We start from the raw sequence: 20,043 nt of genomic DNA on the forward strand, positions 1-20,043 counted from the left end.
CTTGGCTAATGCTCTGCCAAGATCAAAAGAGGACCAGCAAAGACCACAGCAAGGAAGAAACTGGAGTCTGTTTGTGCCTAGGCATTGGAGAAGAACAAGTTAATTCTCTATTAAAAAGAGAAATCACACGAACTGTTTGAGTTTGGTAAATACTGCTCTTCCATGACTGCCAGCATTCTGGAGTCCCTCACAGGAGGTCACTGAGATCTACCCAAAAAATAAGCCGCTATTATTACAAACCTCTATCTACCTCTAGTGGCATCTCCTCGTTCATCCTTTAGGGAAATATTGGCTACCAGGGGATCCCTGGAGTGTCTGAGAGGTTGCAACAGGGTAAACTTAGGTTCAAGTCACTCCAGGCCACACAGCAAGGTCAAGGACAGCCTTAAGCACACAAGGAGATCCAATCTGAAAGTAATCAACAAGAATTGGTGCCAATGGTGCCCATCTTTTGCAAAGATGCCTAAAGCCAGGAGGGGACAGGGAAAGGGCTCTTGTGCACAGATACCTGAGAGCAAAGCCCTTTCACCAGACACCTTTGACAAGACCTTTGAGGCATGTCCAACCATGGCCCAGTGGCCACGTGCAGCTGAGAATAACTACAAAGGTGGTTGTGAAGAGTTTTGAGGGTGCCCAACACTAATTCCCACTCATTAATCCCCAACATTTTTTCCCGATGTCAATACTCTCAAGAGAAAGACTCCTGCACAGTTTATTCTACTGCACACCGCTGCATCCATGTTCTGCTCTTGGTGTCAGAAGCTGACTGTTTCAAGCATTCAACTAGTTCCCTTCTCTACTGGTTATCACATGGCCAGAAGACCAACAAAGCCATATGGCCAGCACCCTCAAGTCTGAAAATTGCTCAAACGAAAGAGGGAATTATATACTTAGAAACTGCACCAATCCCTTGTTGGGGTCTACAGGGCAACTTGAGAAAAACTTGCTACCCACATCTTCCTTTTGCTATTGGCGCCTTTGTTTTAAAACTCTGGGGCAGAATCCTGCTTTACTCTGTAGATGAATCATCCTAGCAGAACTGGTCTGGAAACCAGCACTATCTTTCCAGCTCCTCTCTCTTCCAAGTTGAAGATGGGGAGAGAAGGTAGGTAAGGCATCCTTATCATCAGTTTTTACACTCTCTTCCAGACCAAAGAGGGCCCAAAGGACTCCAGTCATTGGGCTAAACATGCCAGTCACCTTGGATTCCTACACAGCACAGCCTCACAGACATACCTGGGCCGGTGAGATCACCCTCAACCAGGAGTTACCTCAAGGAAAACAGGCTGTCCCTTCAAGCAATAGGGACTTCTTTTGAGCCACCTGCAGAATCTACAACTGAGAAAAAGACCAACCAGATGGCAGTTAGGCAAGACTGTTTAATGCAGACCTCACCCTGTTCCAACACTTCCTCCTTTAAAACTTAGAGCTCATGGCAGTACCCCAAAGATAGGCCAAAATGCTTATTTTTCCAGAATGGCCATTTTCATTAAACACTTGCTGCTTTGTTTTGAGTTTTTGTTTGTTTGTTTGTTTGTTTGCTTGCTTGCTTTACTTTTACTTTTGCTTGCTTTGGGGCTGGAGGAGTGAACAGACCTGGCAAGATAATCTGGAGTCAGACTTCTGCCTAGGGTTCTGGTTATAATAACAACTATTATAATAAACTGGTTATAATAATAATTGTCACAGCCATCTTACAGTTGGAGGGAATGCTATGGAGAGAAGTTAAATATCTTCCCCAAAATTCCACAGCCAGCAAGTTTTGAAGCCAATATCCCCAAATCTTGACCATTGGTCCTAGTATCTGTGCTACACTATACTGCACTGCCTGATGGTACAATGAAAAAGAAAGATTTTGACTATAAACAAATAAATAGGTGTTTTCCACTTATGAATGCACAGTGGGTATATATGTGACTTCCTGGGGAAAATGATAAGGACAGAAGAAGAAGCAAAGAAAGATACACTAAAGGAAAATGTCTCCTAATCAAAGGGTGTAGAAGCCAAAGAAAGGAACTGGTGGACACGAGACATAAAGGAACACCTTTTTTTTGTTGTTGTTTTGTTGTCGTTTTTTGTTTTTGTTTCATTGTTATTTTTTTGTTTTTGTTTTTGGTTTGTTTTTTTTTTTTTTTTTTTTTTTGAGACAGAGTCTCCCTATATGACCCTGGCTGTCCTGAAACTCACTCTGTAGACCAGGCTGGTCTTGAACTCACAGAGATCTGCCTGCCTCTGTCTCTCAAGTACAGGGAGCAAAGGTGTGCACCACCATGGCAGGCTAAAGAAAAATCTTAAAGGTAGAAAATACGTAATTATAATCTACGCAATCTTTTTTTGTTTTTCTTACACGTAACCTACTCCTATACAAAAATGAATCACTAGCCTCAAACAAGAGCACATCAAATAGTGAGCACTCAAATACAGTACTCAATCAAGTACAGTACATCAAATACAGTACATCAGCAAGCACTTAGGAATGGCTAGAATCTGTCTGTTCCAATGTGATCAGTAAAATAAGCTACTGTTGTCAGCAGAATGAAAGACTCTATAAATCTATAATTCCTTTCTATGAATCCCATTCATAACTCATTCATTCACTGTTTTGTTATTTAAAAAAAATCAGACTTCCTTTTCTCTCTCTTCCTCCCATTATCTGAAACTGTGTGTCTAACATTCAAGGTCTTCCAAAGGTCGCTAGTTCATTCTGCTTCTTGCTTTTAAACCACAGCATGCTAACTGAACCAGACTGTGTAAATTTATTTACAGTTTTAATTTTCAATGGTATATATTCAATGTATATAGAGCTGGGCTCTATGAAGACATTTTTATACAAGTTGGTGCTGTCCATTGAGTACATCCTCTCTCTTATCTTTCACCTTTCCTCCTCTTCCTCGCCCAGGACTGGTGATTTTGACATAGATCCTTCTCATTGTGACCTCTTGGTTTGGTGGTTGTCATCACCATTTTCCTGGTTGCCTTGCCTCACCTCTCAATGAGCTGTCTTCTTGCCATTCTTAGAAACACACTTACCCCTACTGTAAGAGTTCTACTTCATTATAGGATTACAGCACTTGGATCTATGTAAGTTCTTATACCTTCCCTATAAAGGAATAGAGTCTTATTTGGGGGCGAGAGCCTTATCATTAGTTCTGATATGCCTTACGTCATTTAACATAAGTCTTTATCCACATAATACTAAATGAAAATCCGTTAATGTGAAGTAAACATCATTCATCAGTGATGAGTCAAAATACTCCCACATCATAGATTTATCATGTTTCTTTTCCTGATTCATTTTCTATTTTTTGGAACCACAAATAAATTGGGCATACTGCCTTAGTTGTGGTTCTATTTTTTTTCCTTCTAACTATTTCATCTAGAATATTTTGTTTAACAATATCTAACACATACTGCCAGAGCTTAAGTTATGAACAAATTCACTTGGATTTTTCTTATGGAACAAGCCTTAGATATATTCATTATAAGAAAACTAATCTGAAACCATTGCAAAACTCCATATGTGCAAAGCAGAAGGACCAAAAAGCAGCATAAATATTAAGCTTGCAATGCAGAAGTAAGCACAGGGACAACAGTTAACTCTTGGAAATTCAGGGCTCTCCAGAATACCTGCAAGACTCCAGGGTATGAGGAGACAGTTACACTTGTGGTAAGAAATAAAGCTCATGTTAGTACAAAGTCAGCTAACTAGACAATCTCTCACTACTTCCCACCCTAATGCAATCAAATATACAGAGACCAGATGTGAGTTCAATTGTGAGTCAAAGTAAAATAGTCTCTACTAAATTCTAAAGCCAGCTAAAGAAAAGAAGTTAATTCTGAATAGTTATAAAATAGTATGTGCCCAAGTCACCATACCTAACACTGCTAACAAGGCTATGGCTAGATAGTGGGCCCTAGAGGAAAATCTACTATGACTATTCTCCTGAAAGAACACAACATTAAAGTGACTCCTAGTGACTTATTGCCACACCCATTAATCAATTCACTGCTCAGTTCTCACCAGAGAAGCTTCTTCTTGCAGTAGATGGCAATTAATACAGAGACCCACAACTGCTCAATGCTCGGACCATAAGAGGCTTTGGAGTGCTCAGCCCTAAGTGGGCTGTCTACACCACACCCCTTCCCCTAGCTCAGGGGCCTATGCAGAAGAGGGGGCAGAGGGATTATAAGGGTCAGAGGTGCTAGATGACATCAAGGAAACAAAAGTTTGTGGATACAACAGGGCAGGTGCACATATGAATTCACAATGATTGTGAAAACATGCACAAGACCCGCGTAAGCTCACGGCAGATAAAATCCCAGCACGGAAGAGAAAAAAGTGGTCATGAAGTCCCATCCCCTAGCTGAGGAACTACTGGCATTTGATCACTGCTGGGAGAGTTGAAGTCACTTTTCTGTAACAATGTGATACCTGGTACACTGACACACTCCAGGGAAGGCCCCATGCCTAGGAGTAACTGACCAACACAAACTGCACTCAATGAGGTTTTTAAAAGGGAGGAGGAAAACATGAAGTTGTGTGAGTAGGGAGGTGGAGGACAAGCTGGAAATGGAGATAAAGATAATCAAAATACATTGTATGAAAGTCTTGAAGAATTAGTAAAAATATTATTTTAAAATATTATTTTTAAAAACCTTGGTGCTTAAAAGCCACATGGAGTTGGGATCTACATCAGAGTAATTGCTGCTGGGTATGACAGTGCATGCCTACAATCCCAGGACTCAGGAAGCTGAGGCGAGAGGATTGTGGGTGGATTCAAGGCCAGCCTGGGATTCACAGTAAGACCCTATGCCAGAGAACCAAGGGCTGGAGATAACAGTAGAACCAATGCGTAAGCTGAGCAAAGCCTGAGGTTTGCCAGTGTTAGAGAAGAAAAAAATTCTTCACTGTTCTAAGAGTAAGAATTAAAGAAGAAATTACAGCTTCCATGATATATGTCTTACTTAAAAACTGCTAAGACAACATTGAACTGCCTATATTAGAAAAATACCCATATATATTAGAAACTCCTAATGGAATTTATGACTGGATAATTAACTTTCCTACCTTTAAAGATCATATGCTTGGACAAGGAGAAGGGGTGAGTTGAGGTTTCCTGGTGACAAACATGGCAGGCCAAATCACAGCTCCTCACAAAATGTTAATATGTTGTAGGACTTGGCAAAAGGGAACACGAAGTTATGGTTCTGTCAGGATAGTAAGACTGGGAAGGGACTGTGGAATTTTTAGGCAGGGCCAAGGTACCATCTAAGCAGAAGAAAGAAACACAAGAAGAAGGCTGGAATGATGAGATCTGAGGGGCACTCAACCACCCACTCCTGATGGTGGCAGAGACCATGAGTCAAGGAACAAAGTGCTTCACAGCTGGAAAACAGACTCTCCCACAGAGTCTATAGGAAAGAATACAACTCAGCTAATAAGATTTTCGTGTACATAACACTACTGTAACAAATTTATGTGAATAATAGCAGTAATTGCTGAGGTAGTTAACAGGAGATCATGGCAAAGTTAAACAGCTATGGAGAAAATATTTGTCAGAGAGCGTAGTTCAGTGGCACAGCACTTGCATAAAACCAAAATAAAAAATAAAATTCTCAAAGGAAAATACAGATACCTGTAAAAGTGCAGTATGATACTTTATAACATTTTTAGCACAGGTGTTGAAGACTCGCTTGAATTACTAACAAAGTACCTACGCCTCTGGAAAGGTAATACACAACCTAAGACAAGATCGGACACTCTTGTTCATAAAAGGGCTAAACATAATTGCCATCACCTCTGATCAACAAGTAGGTTAGGAAACAAGACAGAACAAGGTATTCTCAACTGCATAGAAAGCAGTGGAAAACTGAGGACAATCTGCCATTTTTGCACAAGTTTGAAAAGGACACCGGCATGGTACCCGTCTCAAGCAACCAGCCAAAAGGCAACACTTAGTGTTTGTTTGAAAGTTCAAATTTACCTGATGATCCTCTGGGCAGCATACTGATGGAGAGAACGAAACTGTGCTGACATATTTGCTAAAGCTGCCAGACAATTCGTGTGAAGGTACTTGTCCTGTGGGAAAAGAGCAAGAGGAAAACACACAATACACCCAACTGTTCTATCATTAGAAAAGTGCCCAGGATCTGCGCTGTCTAGTTCCCAAATCTATGAAACACTGGGACGTGAAATTGTTTCCAAAGTCATTGGGAGGCAATGAGCAATACAACGATACAGACGCCGGACGGCCATTCCATCGTGTGAGTGATGACACCATCTGAGCCACGGCACTACTGCTTCTACAGCGGGCTACTCTAGATGCTCCTGGCCACACACAGCCAGAGTGGATGCTGCCGTCTTTCCAACACAAGGACTTCTCCCTCCTAAAACACAACCACCTCTGTGATCTCAGACTAAAATACAGCTACACAAGCCCCATGAGAGAAATAGATGAAAACATTAAAAACATAAAAATACTTAAAAACTTTAAACAACGCCGTAGCTATGAGTTCTGCACATTGCTTTCCCTGTTAATATATTTCTATTGACTAAGATTGAAATTCTACACAGTTCAACAGAATTGCTTGCCTTGTTTTGTTTGTTTGTTTGTTTTACAACTTTTCAAGGCTTTTGATCTCTTGTACTTGGGGAAGGGGTTTGTTTGTCTTAAAGACAGGACCTCAAGTAGTCCAGGCTGATCTCAGATCTGTTATGGATGCTAGGCGTGTCGGCACACACCTTTAATTCCAGCACTAAAGTGGCAGAGGCAAGCAGATCTCTGAGTCAAGGCCAGTTTGGTCTACATAGCCAGGTACAGGCTAGCCAGAGTTACATAGTAAGATCCTGTCTCAACCAAACCAAACCAAACTGCTATGCAGCTGAGGGTGACCGTGACGTGATTGGCATGTATGTCCATACTCAGGTTATGGAGTGCTGTGGCTAGAGCCCAGCACTGGCTCTGTGTGTGCCAGCTTGCACTTTCAGTTGAGCAACAACCCCAGCTCCTTGTACATTTCTTCCTGATCTGAATTTGTACTGTTTTATGTTTGCATCACTGTATATTTTGTTGTTGCTTTAAAAGGGCAAACCAGTGCTCTCAGTCCAATAAGGACTCGTTACAGCATCTTTGATCTTCATTGCTTGCTCTCCATTTCATGCAATGTGCACCTCATCAAACAACCATGAACTATTAGGATAGACATTGTAATATAATCATGTAGGGTGGCAAGTGCTGAACTAAATTTTTCTAGCCTATTCTATGAGATTAAATTTAAAATTTCTAGTACATTTCATAATAACATTTCATGGGATTAAAATGCTTTCTAATATGGTCTTAACTACATGAAGGCAGAGAAATAGCTATAGATACTTACTCTAGTCCTGGTCATATTGTACTGTATGGTTCTTATTACGACCAGAATCAGGAGGCTCCCCAGGGAAATTTCAGTTAAGACTCGTTCTGAATACCAAGTAATGTTTTTTAATATCTGTAATGAGGAAGAAAAGTGTGAGTAAAAATGACTCCCTTAGGAAAAATGTGTTTGCTGCTAAGTTCATTTTGCTCTGAAGGAAGGTTAAGCAGTAAGAGTGAGCTGAGATCTTCAGTTCTCCTACGCAAATGACGTTAATGGGTTTACTTCTCTTAAACTGATAGGGGAAATAAGAGCAGCTCTGGAAATCAAGAGGACATCTGTGATGTCATTAGTAGACAGAGAGGAGATGTGTATGAAATATACACAGCACACAGATAAAAGGAAGAGAAGAAAACAAGCAGAGCTTTAACAATTAACAAGCAAAAGTAAGGCAGAGTAGGTGCCAAAAGAAGGACTTTCCCAACAGGATGTAAAAAACCTCTATAGAGAGGCCAGGAAGACCAGGAGCTCAGCATTTAAGAAGAGACCCCAGGTCCTCCTGGTGTTGTTCGGAGCTGCCAGCAAGTGCAAAGGCACTAAAGGTTATCTTAGAAAAAGTGTACAAATTCCTTAAAAGAAGCTAACAAAACTCAAAGATTAGCGAAAATGCCTATGAATATATATTAAAAATTAATACATCATGACCAATCATGATTTATCCCAAGAATGGGAAGATTGCTTTAATACTAATTAGAAGACTCATCAGTATAATTCCCTATATTAACAGATTTGAATGCAAAAAAGTGTAAGATAAAAACTGTACAAAGAATTCTTACAACCTACTAATAACATAAGTAAGCCAACTTTAAAGGGTGTACTATATAGGTATCTATATATCTCATAAACATTTCAAAAATATACATTGAAGAAAAGATGGTTTCTTCAACAAATGGTGCTGAGGAAGCATGTAGGGAAAAAAAAACCAAACAAACTTGTTCCCAATTATTCATCCTATACAAAAATCAGATCAAACTTTGAAACAGATAGAGGAGAAAGACTTCCATCTACAGGCATAGATGGGGACTCCCTGAACAGGACTCCTGCTGCTCAGGACATAATCACAGTTGGCAAATGTATCTCACAGAGCTACAAACTTCAGGACTGAAAAGTAAGCAATCTAGTAAAGACACAACATACAGAATGAGAGACAATCTTTGCTATCTATACATCCCACAGAAGATTGACTTCTAAAATATATGAAGAACTCAAAATACTAAATAACAAGAAATCAAACAACTCAATCAACAATGGACTAATAATATGAATAAATAATTCTTTTTTTTATAAATAATTCTAAGAAGAGCAAAAAATGTTCAACCTCATTAGTCACCAGAGAAATGCAAATTAAAACAACAAAGAGATTACCCCATCTCCCAGTCAGAATGGCAGACATTTAGAAAACAGTAACACCTGTTGAAGATGGACCAAAGGGAAGACCTGGCAGATGAGATGGCTCAGTGGGTCAAGGTCACCGACACTTTTTCAGAAAGAAGAGAACTTCCAAATGCTATTGGTGGGAATGTAAACTAAATCCAGCTAGTATGGCAATCAATATGATAGTTCCACAAAAAACTACAACTAGTTTGTAGTATATGCAATATATGTTTTGGTCATATAACACTTCTGGGTATTTACCGAAGGACTCCAAGCCAACATGTCATAAAGACACTTGCCCATATGCTCATGGCAGCACTGTTCACTGTCGCTTAGTGAGATGACCTAAGTGTCCATCAGTAGCACAGGGAAGAAAATGTAGATGTTTGCAGCCATTAGGAGCAAGGTTAACGAGGGGTGTTGATACACACCTGTGAATCCCCAGGATGAAGGAGGCAGAGGCAGGAAGACTAGGAATCCAAGATCAGACTTACTAACATAGATAGTTAAAAGCCAATTTGGGTTACATGAGACCCTGTCCCAAAATAATAACAATAAAAAGAATGAAATGACATCATTTTCAGGCAAATGGATACAACTGAAGGTACTGTATTAAGTGAATTAAGTCAGTCTCATAATGAAAACGGCATATGTTTTCCCTTGTTTCTGGTTGCTAGATTTCAAATACATAAAATCATGTATCTACATATGACATTAAAGCAGATGTAAAGAGGAAAATATTCAATTGCTCAAAATACATTGTAATTTCATATGAAAGTATCCTTATGAAAGCCAGTATGATGTACAATAAACACATACTAATGAAGAGAAAACATTTGTGAAAACAAACAATTAATGGTAGTACCAAAAACACATCTATTACTACAGAACCACTTGATAAATTTTAACAGCGGTTAATAGTTACTCAAGAGAATGAGTTTAAAAATCAACAGCATTATTGATGACCCTGAACAAACCCAAGTCCTAACCCATTTCTAACCCGAGCTCTCTCTGAAACTCTACCAGAAGAGAACAAGATAGAACACTAAGGCCAAGGACACTTTCTGGAGAAGCACTCTGCTGTCATGGAACAGGTCATTCTGATGGGTCACGGGAACTTACCACTTCGTGAATGGACCTATTGAAGCCATCATCTTCTGTAAGGATCAGCAGTATTATAAGGGCCATATATACATGGTGTGAATTTCTTTCCTCAACATGATACAGAATCTCAAGAATCGGTAAAACCTAGGAAATAAAATAATATACTACTTCAATACCTTACTGAGAAGTCTACACCGTTGTTTGTATGCTTTGCTTTAAGGTCACACAGTTATCATAAATAAAAAGAACAGGCACTCAATTGGCTGCACGTTCTTTGCACACACACACCTAAGAGCCTAAGCAAGAAAGTCATCACAACTTCTGTAAAAGTCTTGGGAAAAGAAAGGTTAGTTTCCAGAGACTGTTTAGATTCACACTTTTAAGATTTCTAGAGGTCACATCAACTTCCTCTAATTCAAACAAACAAATAAATAAGAAAAAAACGTGCTGCTCAGAAAAGCTTAGCTGCTGGTAAAATTTTTACGAATTTTAATGTGTATGCTTTCTTTGTACCACTTGTACTTTACTGTTAATAATCCAAAACTGCACTTCATACAAGTAACTAATTACAGGGACAACTGCTGTCAGCGTGTGCCCGAGACTTACGTCTTCAGAGTCAAACATCTTATCAAACATCTTACCACCCTATTCACAAATGCACAAATTCATTTCTAGTCCTTTATTGACACCACCAATTTGTTCATTCTTTACTAACTAGGGTAAACATCACTAAACGCATATGGGCAAAATAGTTACATAGTGTATCCTATATGAAACTATCATAGTATGCTAGATTTATGTCAACTTATGACACAAGGTAGAGTCCTTTTAGAAGAGGAAACCTCGATTGAGAAAATATCCCCACCAGATTGGCCTGTGGACAAGACTATGGTGCATTTCCTGACTGATGACTGACAAAGGAAGGCTCAGCTCAGTGTAGGAAGTGCCAAGCCTGGGCTGGTGGTCCCAAGTGTTTTAAGAAGGCAGGCCAAGCAAATCATGGACAGCAAGCCAGTGAGCAGGGTCCTTCCAAAACCTCTACATCACTTCTTTCCCTCGGTTCTTACCTCAGCTTTCCTGGATAATATACTACAAGCTGTAAGATGAAATAAACCCATGCCTCACCATATTCCTGGAAATCCAAGAGAACCTGGGAATGCAATACCCTCTTCTGGCCTTCAAGGGCACTGACATCCACATGTACATGTACACACACACACACACACACACACACACACACACACACACACAGATCTTTTAAAAAGTCTTTTAAAAGACTGGTGCATAATCTTTAAAAAAAATCCTTAATCCTTGCACTCAGGAGGCAGAGGCATAAGGATCTCTGATTTTGAAGACAACCTTGTCTACAAATTGAGTTCCAGAACAGCTAGGGATATACAGAGAAAATCAGTGTTGAACCACCCCACCCTCCCGCCCCTGCTGAAAGAGAGAGAGAGAAAGAGAGAAAGAGAAAGAAAGAAAGAAAGAAAGAAAGAAAGAAAGAAAGAAAGAAAGAAAGAAAGAAAGAAGGAAGGAAGGAAGGAAGGAAGGAAGGAAAGAAGGAAGGAAGGAAGGAAGGGTTGAAAAATGATAGTTCCAAAAGGACTATGCCAAAGTAACATCTCATCTAGCTATTTTCCTATCACTGTGATCAACATGGAAAAGAGTTGAAAGAATCAACTTACTGGAGGGAAGATTCACCTGGCTCATGGTTTTAGGGGAATTTCACATGTCACAGTGAGGTTGACATGGTGAAGACCACAGCAGGGGAACAAACCAGAAACCAGAACCCTCACACCTTAAGCAGGGGCAGGTATAACCCTCAGAAGCCCATGACTTGGGACCTACTTCTTTCTATCAGCATGGTTCCACATCCTAAAGGAAACAGAAACTTAAAAACCCACACAAACTGCTGAGTGTTTAAATTGTAAGCAGGGGGAGGGTGTTTCAGATTCAGACTGTGCTGGATAGTTTGACTTGACACAAGCTAGAGTCATCAGAGAGGAGGGAGCCTCACTTGAGAAAACATCTCCTTAAAATCAGGCTGTAGGTAGGTCTGTAGGGCACTTTCTCAATTAGTGCTTGATGGGGGAGGGTCCAATACATCCTGGGCAGGAGCACCCCAGGGCTGGTGATCCTGGGTTCCATAAGAAAGCAAGTTAAGCAAGCCATAAGGCACAAGCCAGTAAGCAGCGGCTTTCTATGAGGCCTCTGCATCAGCTTCTGCCTCCAGGTTTCTGCCTGTTTGAGATCCTACTATGACTTCCCTCAGGGATGGAGAGTCACCTCAAGTGTGAGTGAAATAAATCCTTCTCTCTCCAACTTGCTTTTGGCCCTGGTGTTTCATCACAGCAGTGGTGACTCTAACTAGGACGGATTGTAACACTTACCTAGTGATCAGAGAAGCTACTTTCTGTCTCTACAGGTATTACCATTTTTTTTTTTTTTTTTAGTTTTGTATGACTGGAATCACAGAGAATGTCATTAGAATGGGCTGACACTGGAGTGGCAGGCCTAATCCCATCCTCACAAAAACCTAAACACTATGTATCTGAGAAATACTCAGAGATGCCATACATCACCATCTGAATACCAGAGTCTATAAAATAAAGAAACTGTGAGATGTTTAAAAATTAGACTGGCAGAATAAATTCTTACTTGCAGCATATATATAGGTAATAGCTCAACAAATATTTACCACAGAAGAAAGAGAACTGGAAAGATAAGGACAAGAGCCAGGAAATTATCAAAACCCTACTTTACGCTCCTAAAACCCCCAAATGCAACCTTGTAGGCCACTGGTAATCAACCTTCCTAATGCTGCGACCCTTTAATGCAATTCCCCGTGCTGTGTTGATCCCTGAGCACAAAATTATTTTGTTGCAACTTCCTAACTGTAATTATGCTACTGTTATGAACTGGAATGTAAATATCTCATATTCAAGATATCTGATATGTGACCCCTGTGAAGGAGTCTGACAACCCTCAAAGGGTTCATGACCCACCAGTTGAGAACACTGTTGTAGACTTTCATCAGTGTGTGGTCTCAAACTGGAGACAGCTGTTCCCTAGTCTTACAAACCAACATCTGCACCACAGAAGCCTACAAACCATGCCCTAGGCTTCTGCTTATTGCCAAAATCTTTCCCAAGTTCATCACTTGCACAGCTGTTTCTGTGATCCCCATGCCCACCAGGAAACACAGTTCTACTCATGACGAGGACGGACTTTCACACTGGGTTGTGCTATTTAAGCCAATGTTTTCCACAGTTGCTGGTGTGGAGATAGATTTTTGTTCATCAGACCGTTTGTTCTTAATGTCACTGTGATTTTTTAAAATGCTAATATTTTATGCTTCTTCAGCATTTATATAGTATTTAAAACAAATAAAGAAGCTACCACATGCCTGGCGATGCTTTCTTCCATCTGTAGAGCTCCAGGCTGATGGGCTATTCTGCGGCTGTCAGCCAGCTGCAGGCTCCTGCAGAAACTTCCATGGGTCACTGAATGCAGTGACAGTCCACAGTATTTCGAGCACACCCTGGTATGGAAGCTTACTTTTCCATTTAGTGAAACACCGATGGTGAACATTAGCTCCAATGGAAATCAATGGTTGCCTAAAGGAGAGATCTGTCTGCCAAGACAAACTGATTTCATTCACAGAGTGGACCTTTAATTGGTGTCTGGCCAGGTGCCTTCAAATGACTAAGAGTCCAGGAGTTGCGTTGAGAGGGCACTGGCATCAAGGCTGCGAGCAGGATGGGCCCTGGGGAAGCTAGGCTGAAATAATCACCCTGCCTTTCACCACTGTCACCAGGGACCTGTGCCAAGCATGGCCAATGAACTGGTGGACAGCCTCATCAGCTACAAGGAACAAGAAGAAAACTGTCCTTGAGGCTTACAGAGGATGTTTCTTGGGGTACCTGATCAGATGGGGCCCTGGGACACAGGTAGCTTCTCAAGACCTCAAGCCCAGGGGTTCTGCCATGCTGACTGAGGCTGCCCGCTCAGTGTTGCCTCTGTGTGGCGACATCTCCCATCAGTCTCTCCAGCAGCACCTGAATGGCAGCCAGGCGAGCACTTGGACCCTCTTGGAAAGAAGTAAATCATGCTCTGTAATGTCACAAGGCACACATGGCGTGTTTCTCATGATACTTACAAGATTCTCCATATCTGTTCGAGCCAGCATGTACGTCCTGACATTGCTGTTCTGGTGGAGCAAAGTGTACAGGAGGAGCGTTGCCTGGTCAGATGTCTGCTGCTCACACAGGGCGGTGTACAAACTGTTAAAATTGATCTGGAAGGCGTGTGGAATTGATGATGGGAAAGGACTGCTGTCTAAAATTCAGAAAATAAGCACAAAAATGTATAGAAAGAGCATGGGTGCTTTCCGAGTTCTGTATTTACACATAATTGTTAAAGTACTTCAAATAAGTAAACCATGGCTGAAGCACTCAATAAAATTATTAATCCGTTTTAAAGAAAAATGGCTAAACTAACATCTAACTTAGCTGCTTTTAAAATAAAAGAAAAATCAATATACAAAACACAGCAAGCTAAGGCAACTATTGTAAAAGAAAATATTTTTTTAATAAGAAAATCTAGGGCTGGAGAGATGGCTCAGAGCACTGTCTGCTCTTCCAAAGGTCCTGAATTCAATTCCCAGCAACCATATGGTGTGCACAACCATGTATTATATGAGATCTAGTGCCCTCTTCTGGCTTGCAGGTGTACATGCAGACAGAATACTGTACATAATAAGTCAATCTTGAAAGAAAGAAAGGAAAAAAGAAAGTCTAAGGGTTTGGAGAGAAGGCTCAGGACAGTGTTTAGAACAGACTGCCCTGGCACAGGCGCTCCAGCTCTGAGAAAATGATACCTTCTGACTTCCACAAGTACCTGCATGCACACAGGCTCACCCACACACTAAGACAAATGCATACATATTTACTTAAAATTAAATAAAGCCCAATCTTTAAAAGTAAAAATTAAAAAAAAAAATCCTACAACTGCTAGGAAGCTAAAGTTTCTAAATGATAAAAAGTACACATCAGAGCTCAGCCATCTTGAGACCCTGAGTGAAGTTAAATTTAAATTAACTGATTAATAGTTTGAGTGTGTGCACATGCATGTGGCGGTCAGAAGACTAGGTATCATCCTCCATTGCTCCCTATCTTATTTTCCGAGACCAGTCAAAGCTGCTTATTTCAGCAGGGCTGCTTACTAAGCCCTGGGTCTGCACCCTGCAGGGCTGGGGCTGCAGGCACACATCTGTGCCTTGTTTTTGCACAGGTTCGAATGTGAACTTGGCCTCTCCTGCTTTTCCAGCAATTGCTTGTACTCACTGAGCTATCTCAACCCCTGAGTGATGTTGAATGGAAAGATAATGGATTAATTTGTTTGTAGAGACAATTTTAAGACCTCACGGCATCCAGGCTATGGCAAGGTTATGGCTCATTGCTCTCATCCAGGTCCACAGTGAGAGAGCAAACAGTAGAGGGGAAACATAAGGGGAAATGTGAAGTTTCAGGAGGAAAGTGTGTGAGTCAGTTCAAAGTTTCAGACAAGAATGCAGAAACAAATCATGTGTACTTGTTAAAGACCTTAATGCCTGCTCTCCATCAGGAAGACTGTTCTGAGGGCAAGACCCATCACAGACTCCGACTTTTGAACGTGCAAATTCATTTGAAAAGAGAGAGCTGAGATGTAGAATACTATATAAGGAGTATTTATACTAGGGAGTATCAGCACAAAGGCCAATGAAACTGTGGACCAAACCTCCTGGCTCCATCCTGAGGGACAGCAGGGTTTAGGCACATTGTGCTGGATTTGTAACATGAATGCAGCACTGAAAGGGTCATGCAGTCTTGTACTCATAGTTCCAGAGAGGCCAGGCAATGTGTGACTGGGTTGCATTTCCTGTAAGTAGGCCCTGAGAGGCCAGTGCATGAAGCTGCAGCAAAATCTAAGTCACAATAAGAGACCCTGTGCCCTAACTAGCTTTTAATTATCAACTTGATGCAGCCCACAGTCATCTGAGAGTAAAGTACCCAGAGACTGAAGAAGATTAGACTGGCCTAGGAATATATCTGTGGGGAACTGTCGTCACTATTAACTGGTACAGAAGGGCCGTGCCCACTGTGGGTGGCACCATACTGAAGCAGGTGGTCCTGGAAAATATAAGAAAACTAAGAAGCTGTGAGCCCAAGTGAGCCAGAGAACAAGCTATGGGGGCTTCACGGCTCCTGCCTTGAGTTCCTGTCTTGACTTTCCTCAGTGATGAGCTGTGACCTGGAAGAGCAGGCCAAATACAGCCTTTCCTCCCCAAGTTTGGTTCGGTCAGAGTGTTCTACTACGGCAACAGAATTCATCTAGAATACCTGGCATGTTGGACATACGAGGGCTGTAGCAGGTCTGGTAAGGGAGGCTACATGAGCAGATGGCCCAAAGGACAGGTAGTGGTTGCTGCAGGTGGTAGAGCCGGAGCCACTCAAACCCCCAGTTGTATCATGGGAGAGCTGCAGGTGCCAGGCGTGGCACTGAGGGCTGGTGCTTGTCTAGCTGGGAAGGTTCACTCAGGGCCATTCTGTATTAAAATATGCAATTTGGCTTTGATTTTACAGGAGACCCCAGTGAGGCGGTCATCTTGAGTCTCAGGTGAGACCTGAGCTTTTAGACTTGTAAACAGTGTTGGAATTGTTAGGCACTACGGGAATGAACACATTTTTGCATTATGAGTTATGAGTTATGAGCCAATGGGGAAAAGGGTGGAAGGCTAAACTGAAAATGTGTGTGTTTAAGTGTGAAGCCAATAAGGGATAGCCTAGTGACAGTCAGTCTTGATGTGATTTAGGATACCATGTAAACAGATCTGGCATGTCTGTGAGGGATTATCTAGATTAGGTTAGCTGAGGCAGGAAGAGCAACCTTAAACTCTGGCAGTGCCCTTTCATGGGCCGGGGTCCCGGACTAAAGCAAAGCACAAAGAACACAAGTGAGGAGACAGCAAGCTGAGCACATGCACACACACTCCCTGCTACTTGACTGCAGGTCCAGTGTCACAAGCTGTTGCCACCAGAGTTTCTGCGGCATTTACGGCCCACAAGCAACACACTCCTGTTGCAAGAAACGGTTACCGGAGCACAGTCACGACTGCTCCTTCCTATGCTGCCTGTGGCTTCCCTACATCAGACAGAGGAGGCTGCAAGACAAACAGACACACACCCACAAAGCCCCTGCACCTGAACAAAAAAAAAAAGTCTGTTGATTTCTGTTACAGTATTTAGTCCTATAAAACTTTAACTAAAATACAGACTTTGAAATTTTAAAACAACCAACCCATCATGTAGGTTTCACAAGCTAATTCTTGTCCCTAACACTGGCGTTCAAGCTACTTTCATTGTCTCTAAAAGAAACATAAATTTACTGGATATAAAGGACCGCAGAATTCCTCTAAGAATTATTTGACCTCTCTGAGGAAAATGGCAGGAAACACATTCCAAGTTTTTCTATGACACTCATCTCAGCAACTATACAGATACACAGCACGGAGAAGACAACCCTCTGTGACTGACTGGAAGGATGCTCAGAGGAAACCCAGCACGAACCTTGGGTATTCTTAAAAGATGTGATGGCTTGTCTGTAGGGGTTTGGTGTGTCTGGAGCATCTGTCAGGTTCACCAGCACCAACAGCAGCAGGAGACTCTGGTTGGCCAGAGGGGAAGTAAGCTCAGGAGAGGAGGATTTGCTGCCTGCCCCGCCTAGCGTGAAGACAGTCCAGAGACCAGCTGGGAAAGAAAACATATGGTTAGGACTGCAGATCCAATAATGTGAGTATTCTACATATTTATGCTTAAGACTCTGAAATATGTTTTAAATTAAAAACAAACAAGTTCATTATTTGAGGGTTCTATTGACTGTACAGACAGACAGACAGACAGACACATAACCACTACTACCACCACCAAAGAATGTATAAATGCCTTACTAATGTGCTTTCAGATTGTTTCCGTGTTGAAATGAGGTATTTCACATATATGAGGTTCAGATATCATCACAATTATTTTCACCAGTTTCTTTTAATTTTTAAAATATTATTCTAGATATTGTAAAATTATGTTATTTATATTCTTAGTGGACAAAGCTGCTCTAGAGCAAATGTTTTAAAGTCTCTAGTTCCATAACTATTTCTACTTTCTATACTATCTCCCACTTAAAATTTCTACAAATATTTCTAATGTCTGTTTAAAAATGGAAATAAACACAATTAAAAGAAAATCCAATTGCAGCCAGTCCTGATGAGACTGGATAAGCTAGGTCAGATGGAAGGGGAGGTGGACCTCCCCTATCGGTGGACTTGGAGAGGGGACGGGAGGAGATGACGGAGGGAGGATAGGATTGGGAGGGAATGAGGGGTGGGGCTACAGCTAGGATACAAAGCGAATAAAATGTAATTAATGTAAACAAATAAAATTTAATTAATAAAAAAGAAATCCAAGTACAGCATTACACCAATGCACAAAGGTCAGAAAATGCAAACAGTGCACGCACTTCCATTCCTGCCCCAGTATGCTGTGCGCCCTCCTAAAAGTATGCAAGAAGGTAAAAGATGCTTCTACGGTTGTGGAGAGACTATCAGTAGGCAATATGACTGGGTACTCATAAGTACACAGCCCAACACTGTGGTTGCCAGCTGCTTACAGTTGGACAAGCACCATAGAGTCTAAACTGCATTATGCTACAGATGTAAAGATACACAATCAATTTGAAAGACTTGACATTCAAAATCAGGCTAGAGGAACAGTTTGGTTGGTAAGATGCTTGCCTTGGAGACATGAGAACCCAAGTTTGATCTTCAGAACTTATGTAAAACAAAAAGCTGGGCACGGTGGCACACACCTGCAATCTTAGCATGGGGAGAGGGGACAGGAGCATCCCTGGGCTCGCTGGACAGGAAGCCTGGCCTCCTAGGCAAGCTACAGGCCCTCCTCATTAAATGTTATCCTAAAAAAATTCAAAAGGTAGATGGCAAGTGAGGAATGATGCCTGACTTGGAATTCTGGCCTTCAAACAGACATGTGCACACACATGCATCTACATAACACATGAAAACACACACACAAACCCATGAAGCCAGCAAAGAATAAAATGTCACATTTTTTCCATGTTGAAATGCAATGTTTGAATGTCTGAGCTTAAAGTAGCATTACAATGATTGTCACCAGTTTCTTTTCATGTTTAACTACTAAACACTGTAAAATTATATGTTAATTCTATCCCTGGTAGAAAAGCTTCCGTGGCAATCACTCCATTATCAAGGTCCTTTATAGCTAATGGGTGCTGGACCAACTCTCTACTCCCAAGAATCAAAAGCTGTACTCCGCTTCACTACAGTCACAACAGCTACCATTAAGAAAACAAGTAGCAGTGAATGGTGGCAAGGGCACGGGAGGAATAGGGCCCTTGTACACTGCTGGTGAGAAGGTGAATCAGACCAGTCACCACAGAAATCAGAACGAGCTCAACTACTGCATGGCAGGACTCTAAATCGACATATGAGAAACACGCTTGCACATCTGTTTATGGCAATACTCAAGGGTCCAGACATGGACTCGGTGAAAAAATGAACAAAGAAAATGTGGTATCTCTAGACAATGGAGTTTTACTCACCCATGAAGAATAAAATATTATCCACTTGTAGGAAAATGAATACTAGGGAAGCCAGACTCAGAAAGAGTACAGCATGCTTTCTCTCACTTAGGGATCCCAAGTTTTAAAAAGGCACAGAAAAATCATACATGTATATAGAATAGAAAGTAGAACTAAGATTGTTTGGGAGATCAATAAGAACAAAGGAGAAAGGGAAAGGGCAGGGTGTGAGGGGTGATTTGGTTAAAAGTTCATGGAAGTACCTGTAGGTGAAAGTGTCTTTATGAAATGCATCACTGTGTACAATAATATACATCAACAAATACTTACATTGAAAGCCTTCTTATACACAAGTAATTAATAATGAAAAATAGATTTAATTTCAGTTGTAATAGCAACAAATCAATGTTCAGGAATACTTAACCAGCAAGATTGCTTAGCAGGTAAAGGAACTTGCTACCAAACCTGATAGGTCAAACCTGATAGTTTGGACACTAGGGC

General features: G+C 41.2%; 1 protein-coding gene across 4 annotated transcripts in view; it reads right to left on the reverse strand.

Moving 5' to 3' along the window:
- Window positions 1-20,043, reverse strand: part of Dym (dymeclin) — a 272,516-nt gene that overhangs the window by 162,231 nt on the left and 90,242 nt on the right. For all 4 annotated transcript variants that reach the window (XM_060377040.1, XM_060377038.1, XM_060377039.1 and 1 more), the window contains 5 exons: window positions 17,502-17,681; window positions 14,054-14,232; window positions 9,913-10,038; window positions 7,378-7,491; window positions 5,985-6,079 (listed from right to left, as the gene is read on the reverse strand). In XM_060377040.1, coding sequence (XP_060233023.1) covers window positions 5,985-6,079; window positions 7,378-7,491; window positions 9,913-10,038; window positions 14,054-14,232; window positions 17,502-17,681 — 694 coding nt within the window. The remainder of the gene's footprint in view (window positions 1-5,984; window positions 6,080-7,377; window positions 7,492-9,912; window positions 10,039-14,053; window positions 14,233-17,501; window positions 17,682-20,043) is intronic.

Source organism: Meriones unguiculatus, chromosome 2 (assembly GCF_030254825.1).
Source record: "Meriones unguiculatus strain TT.TT164.6M chromosome 2, Bangor_MerUng_6.1, whole genome shotgun sequence".
In the NCBI taxonomy this organism is placed as follows: Eukaryota; Metazoa; Chordata; class Mammalia; order Rodentia; family Muridae; genus Meriones; species Meriones unguiculatus.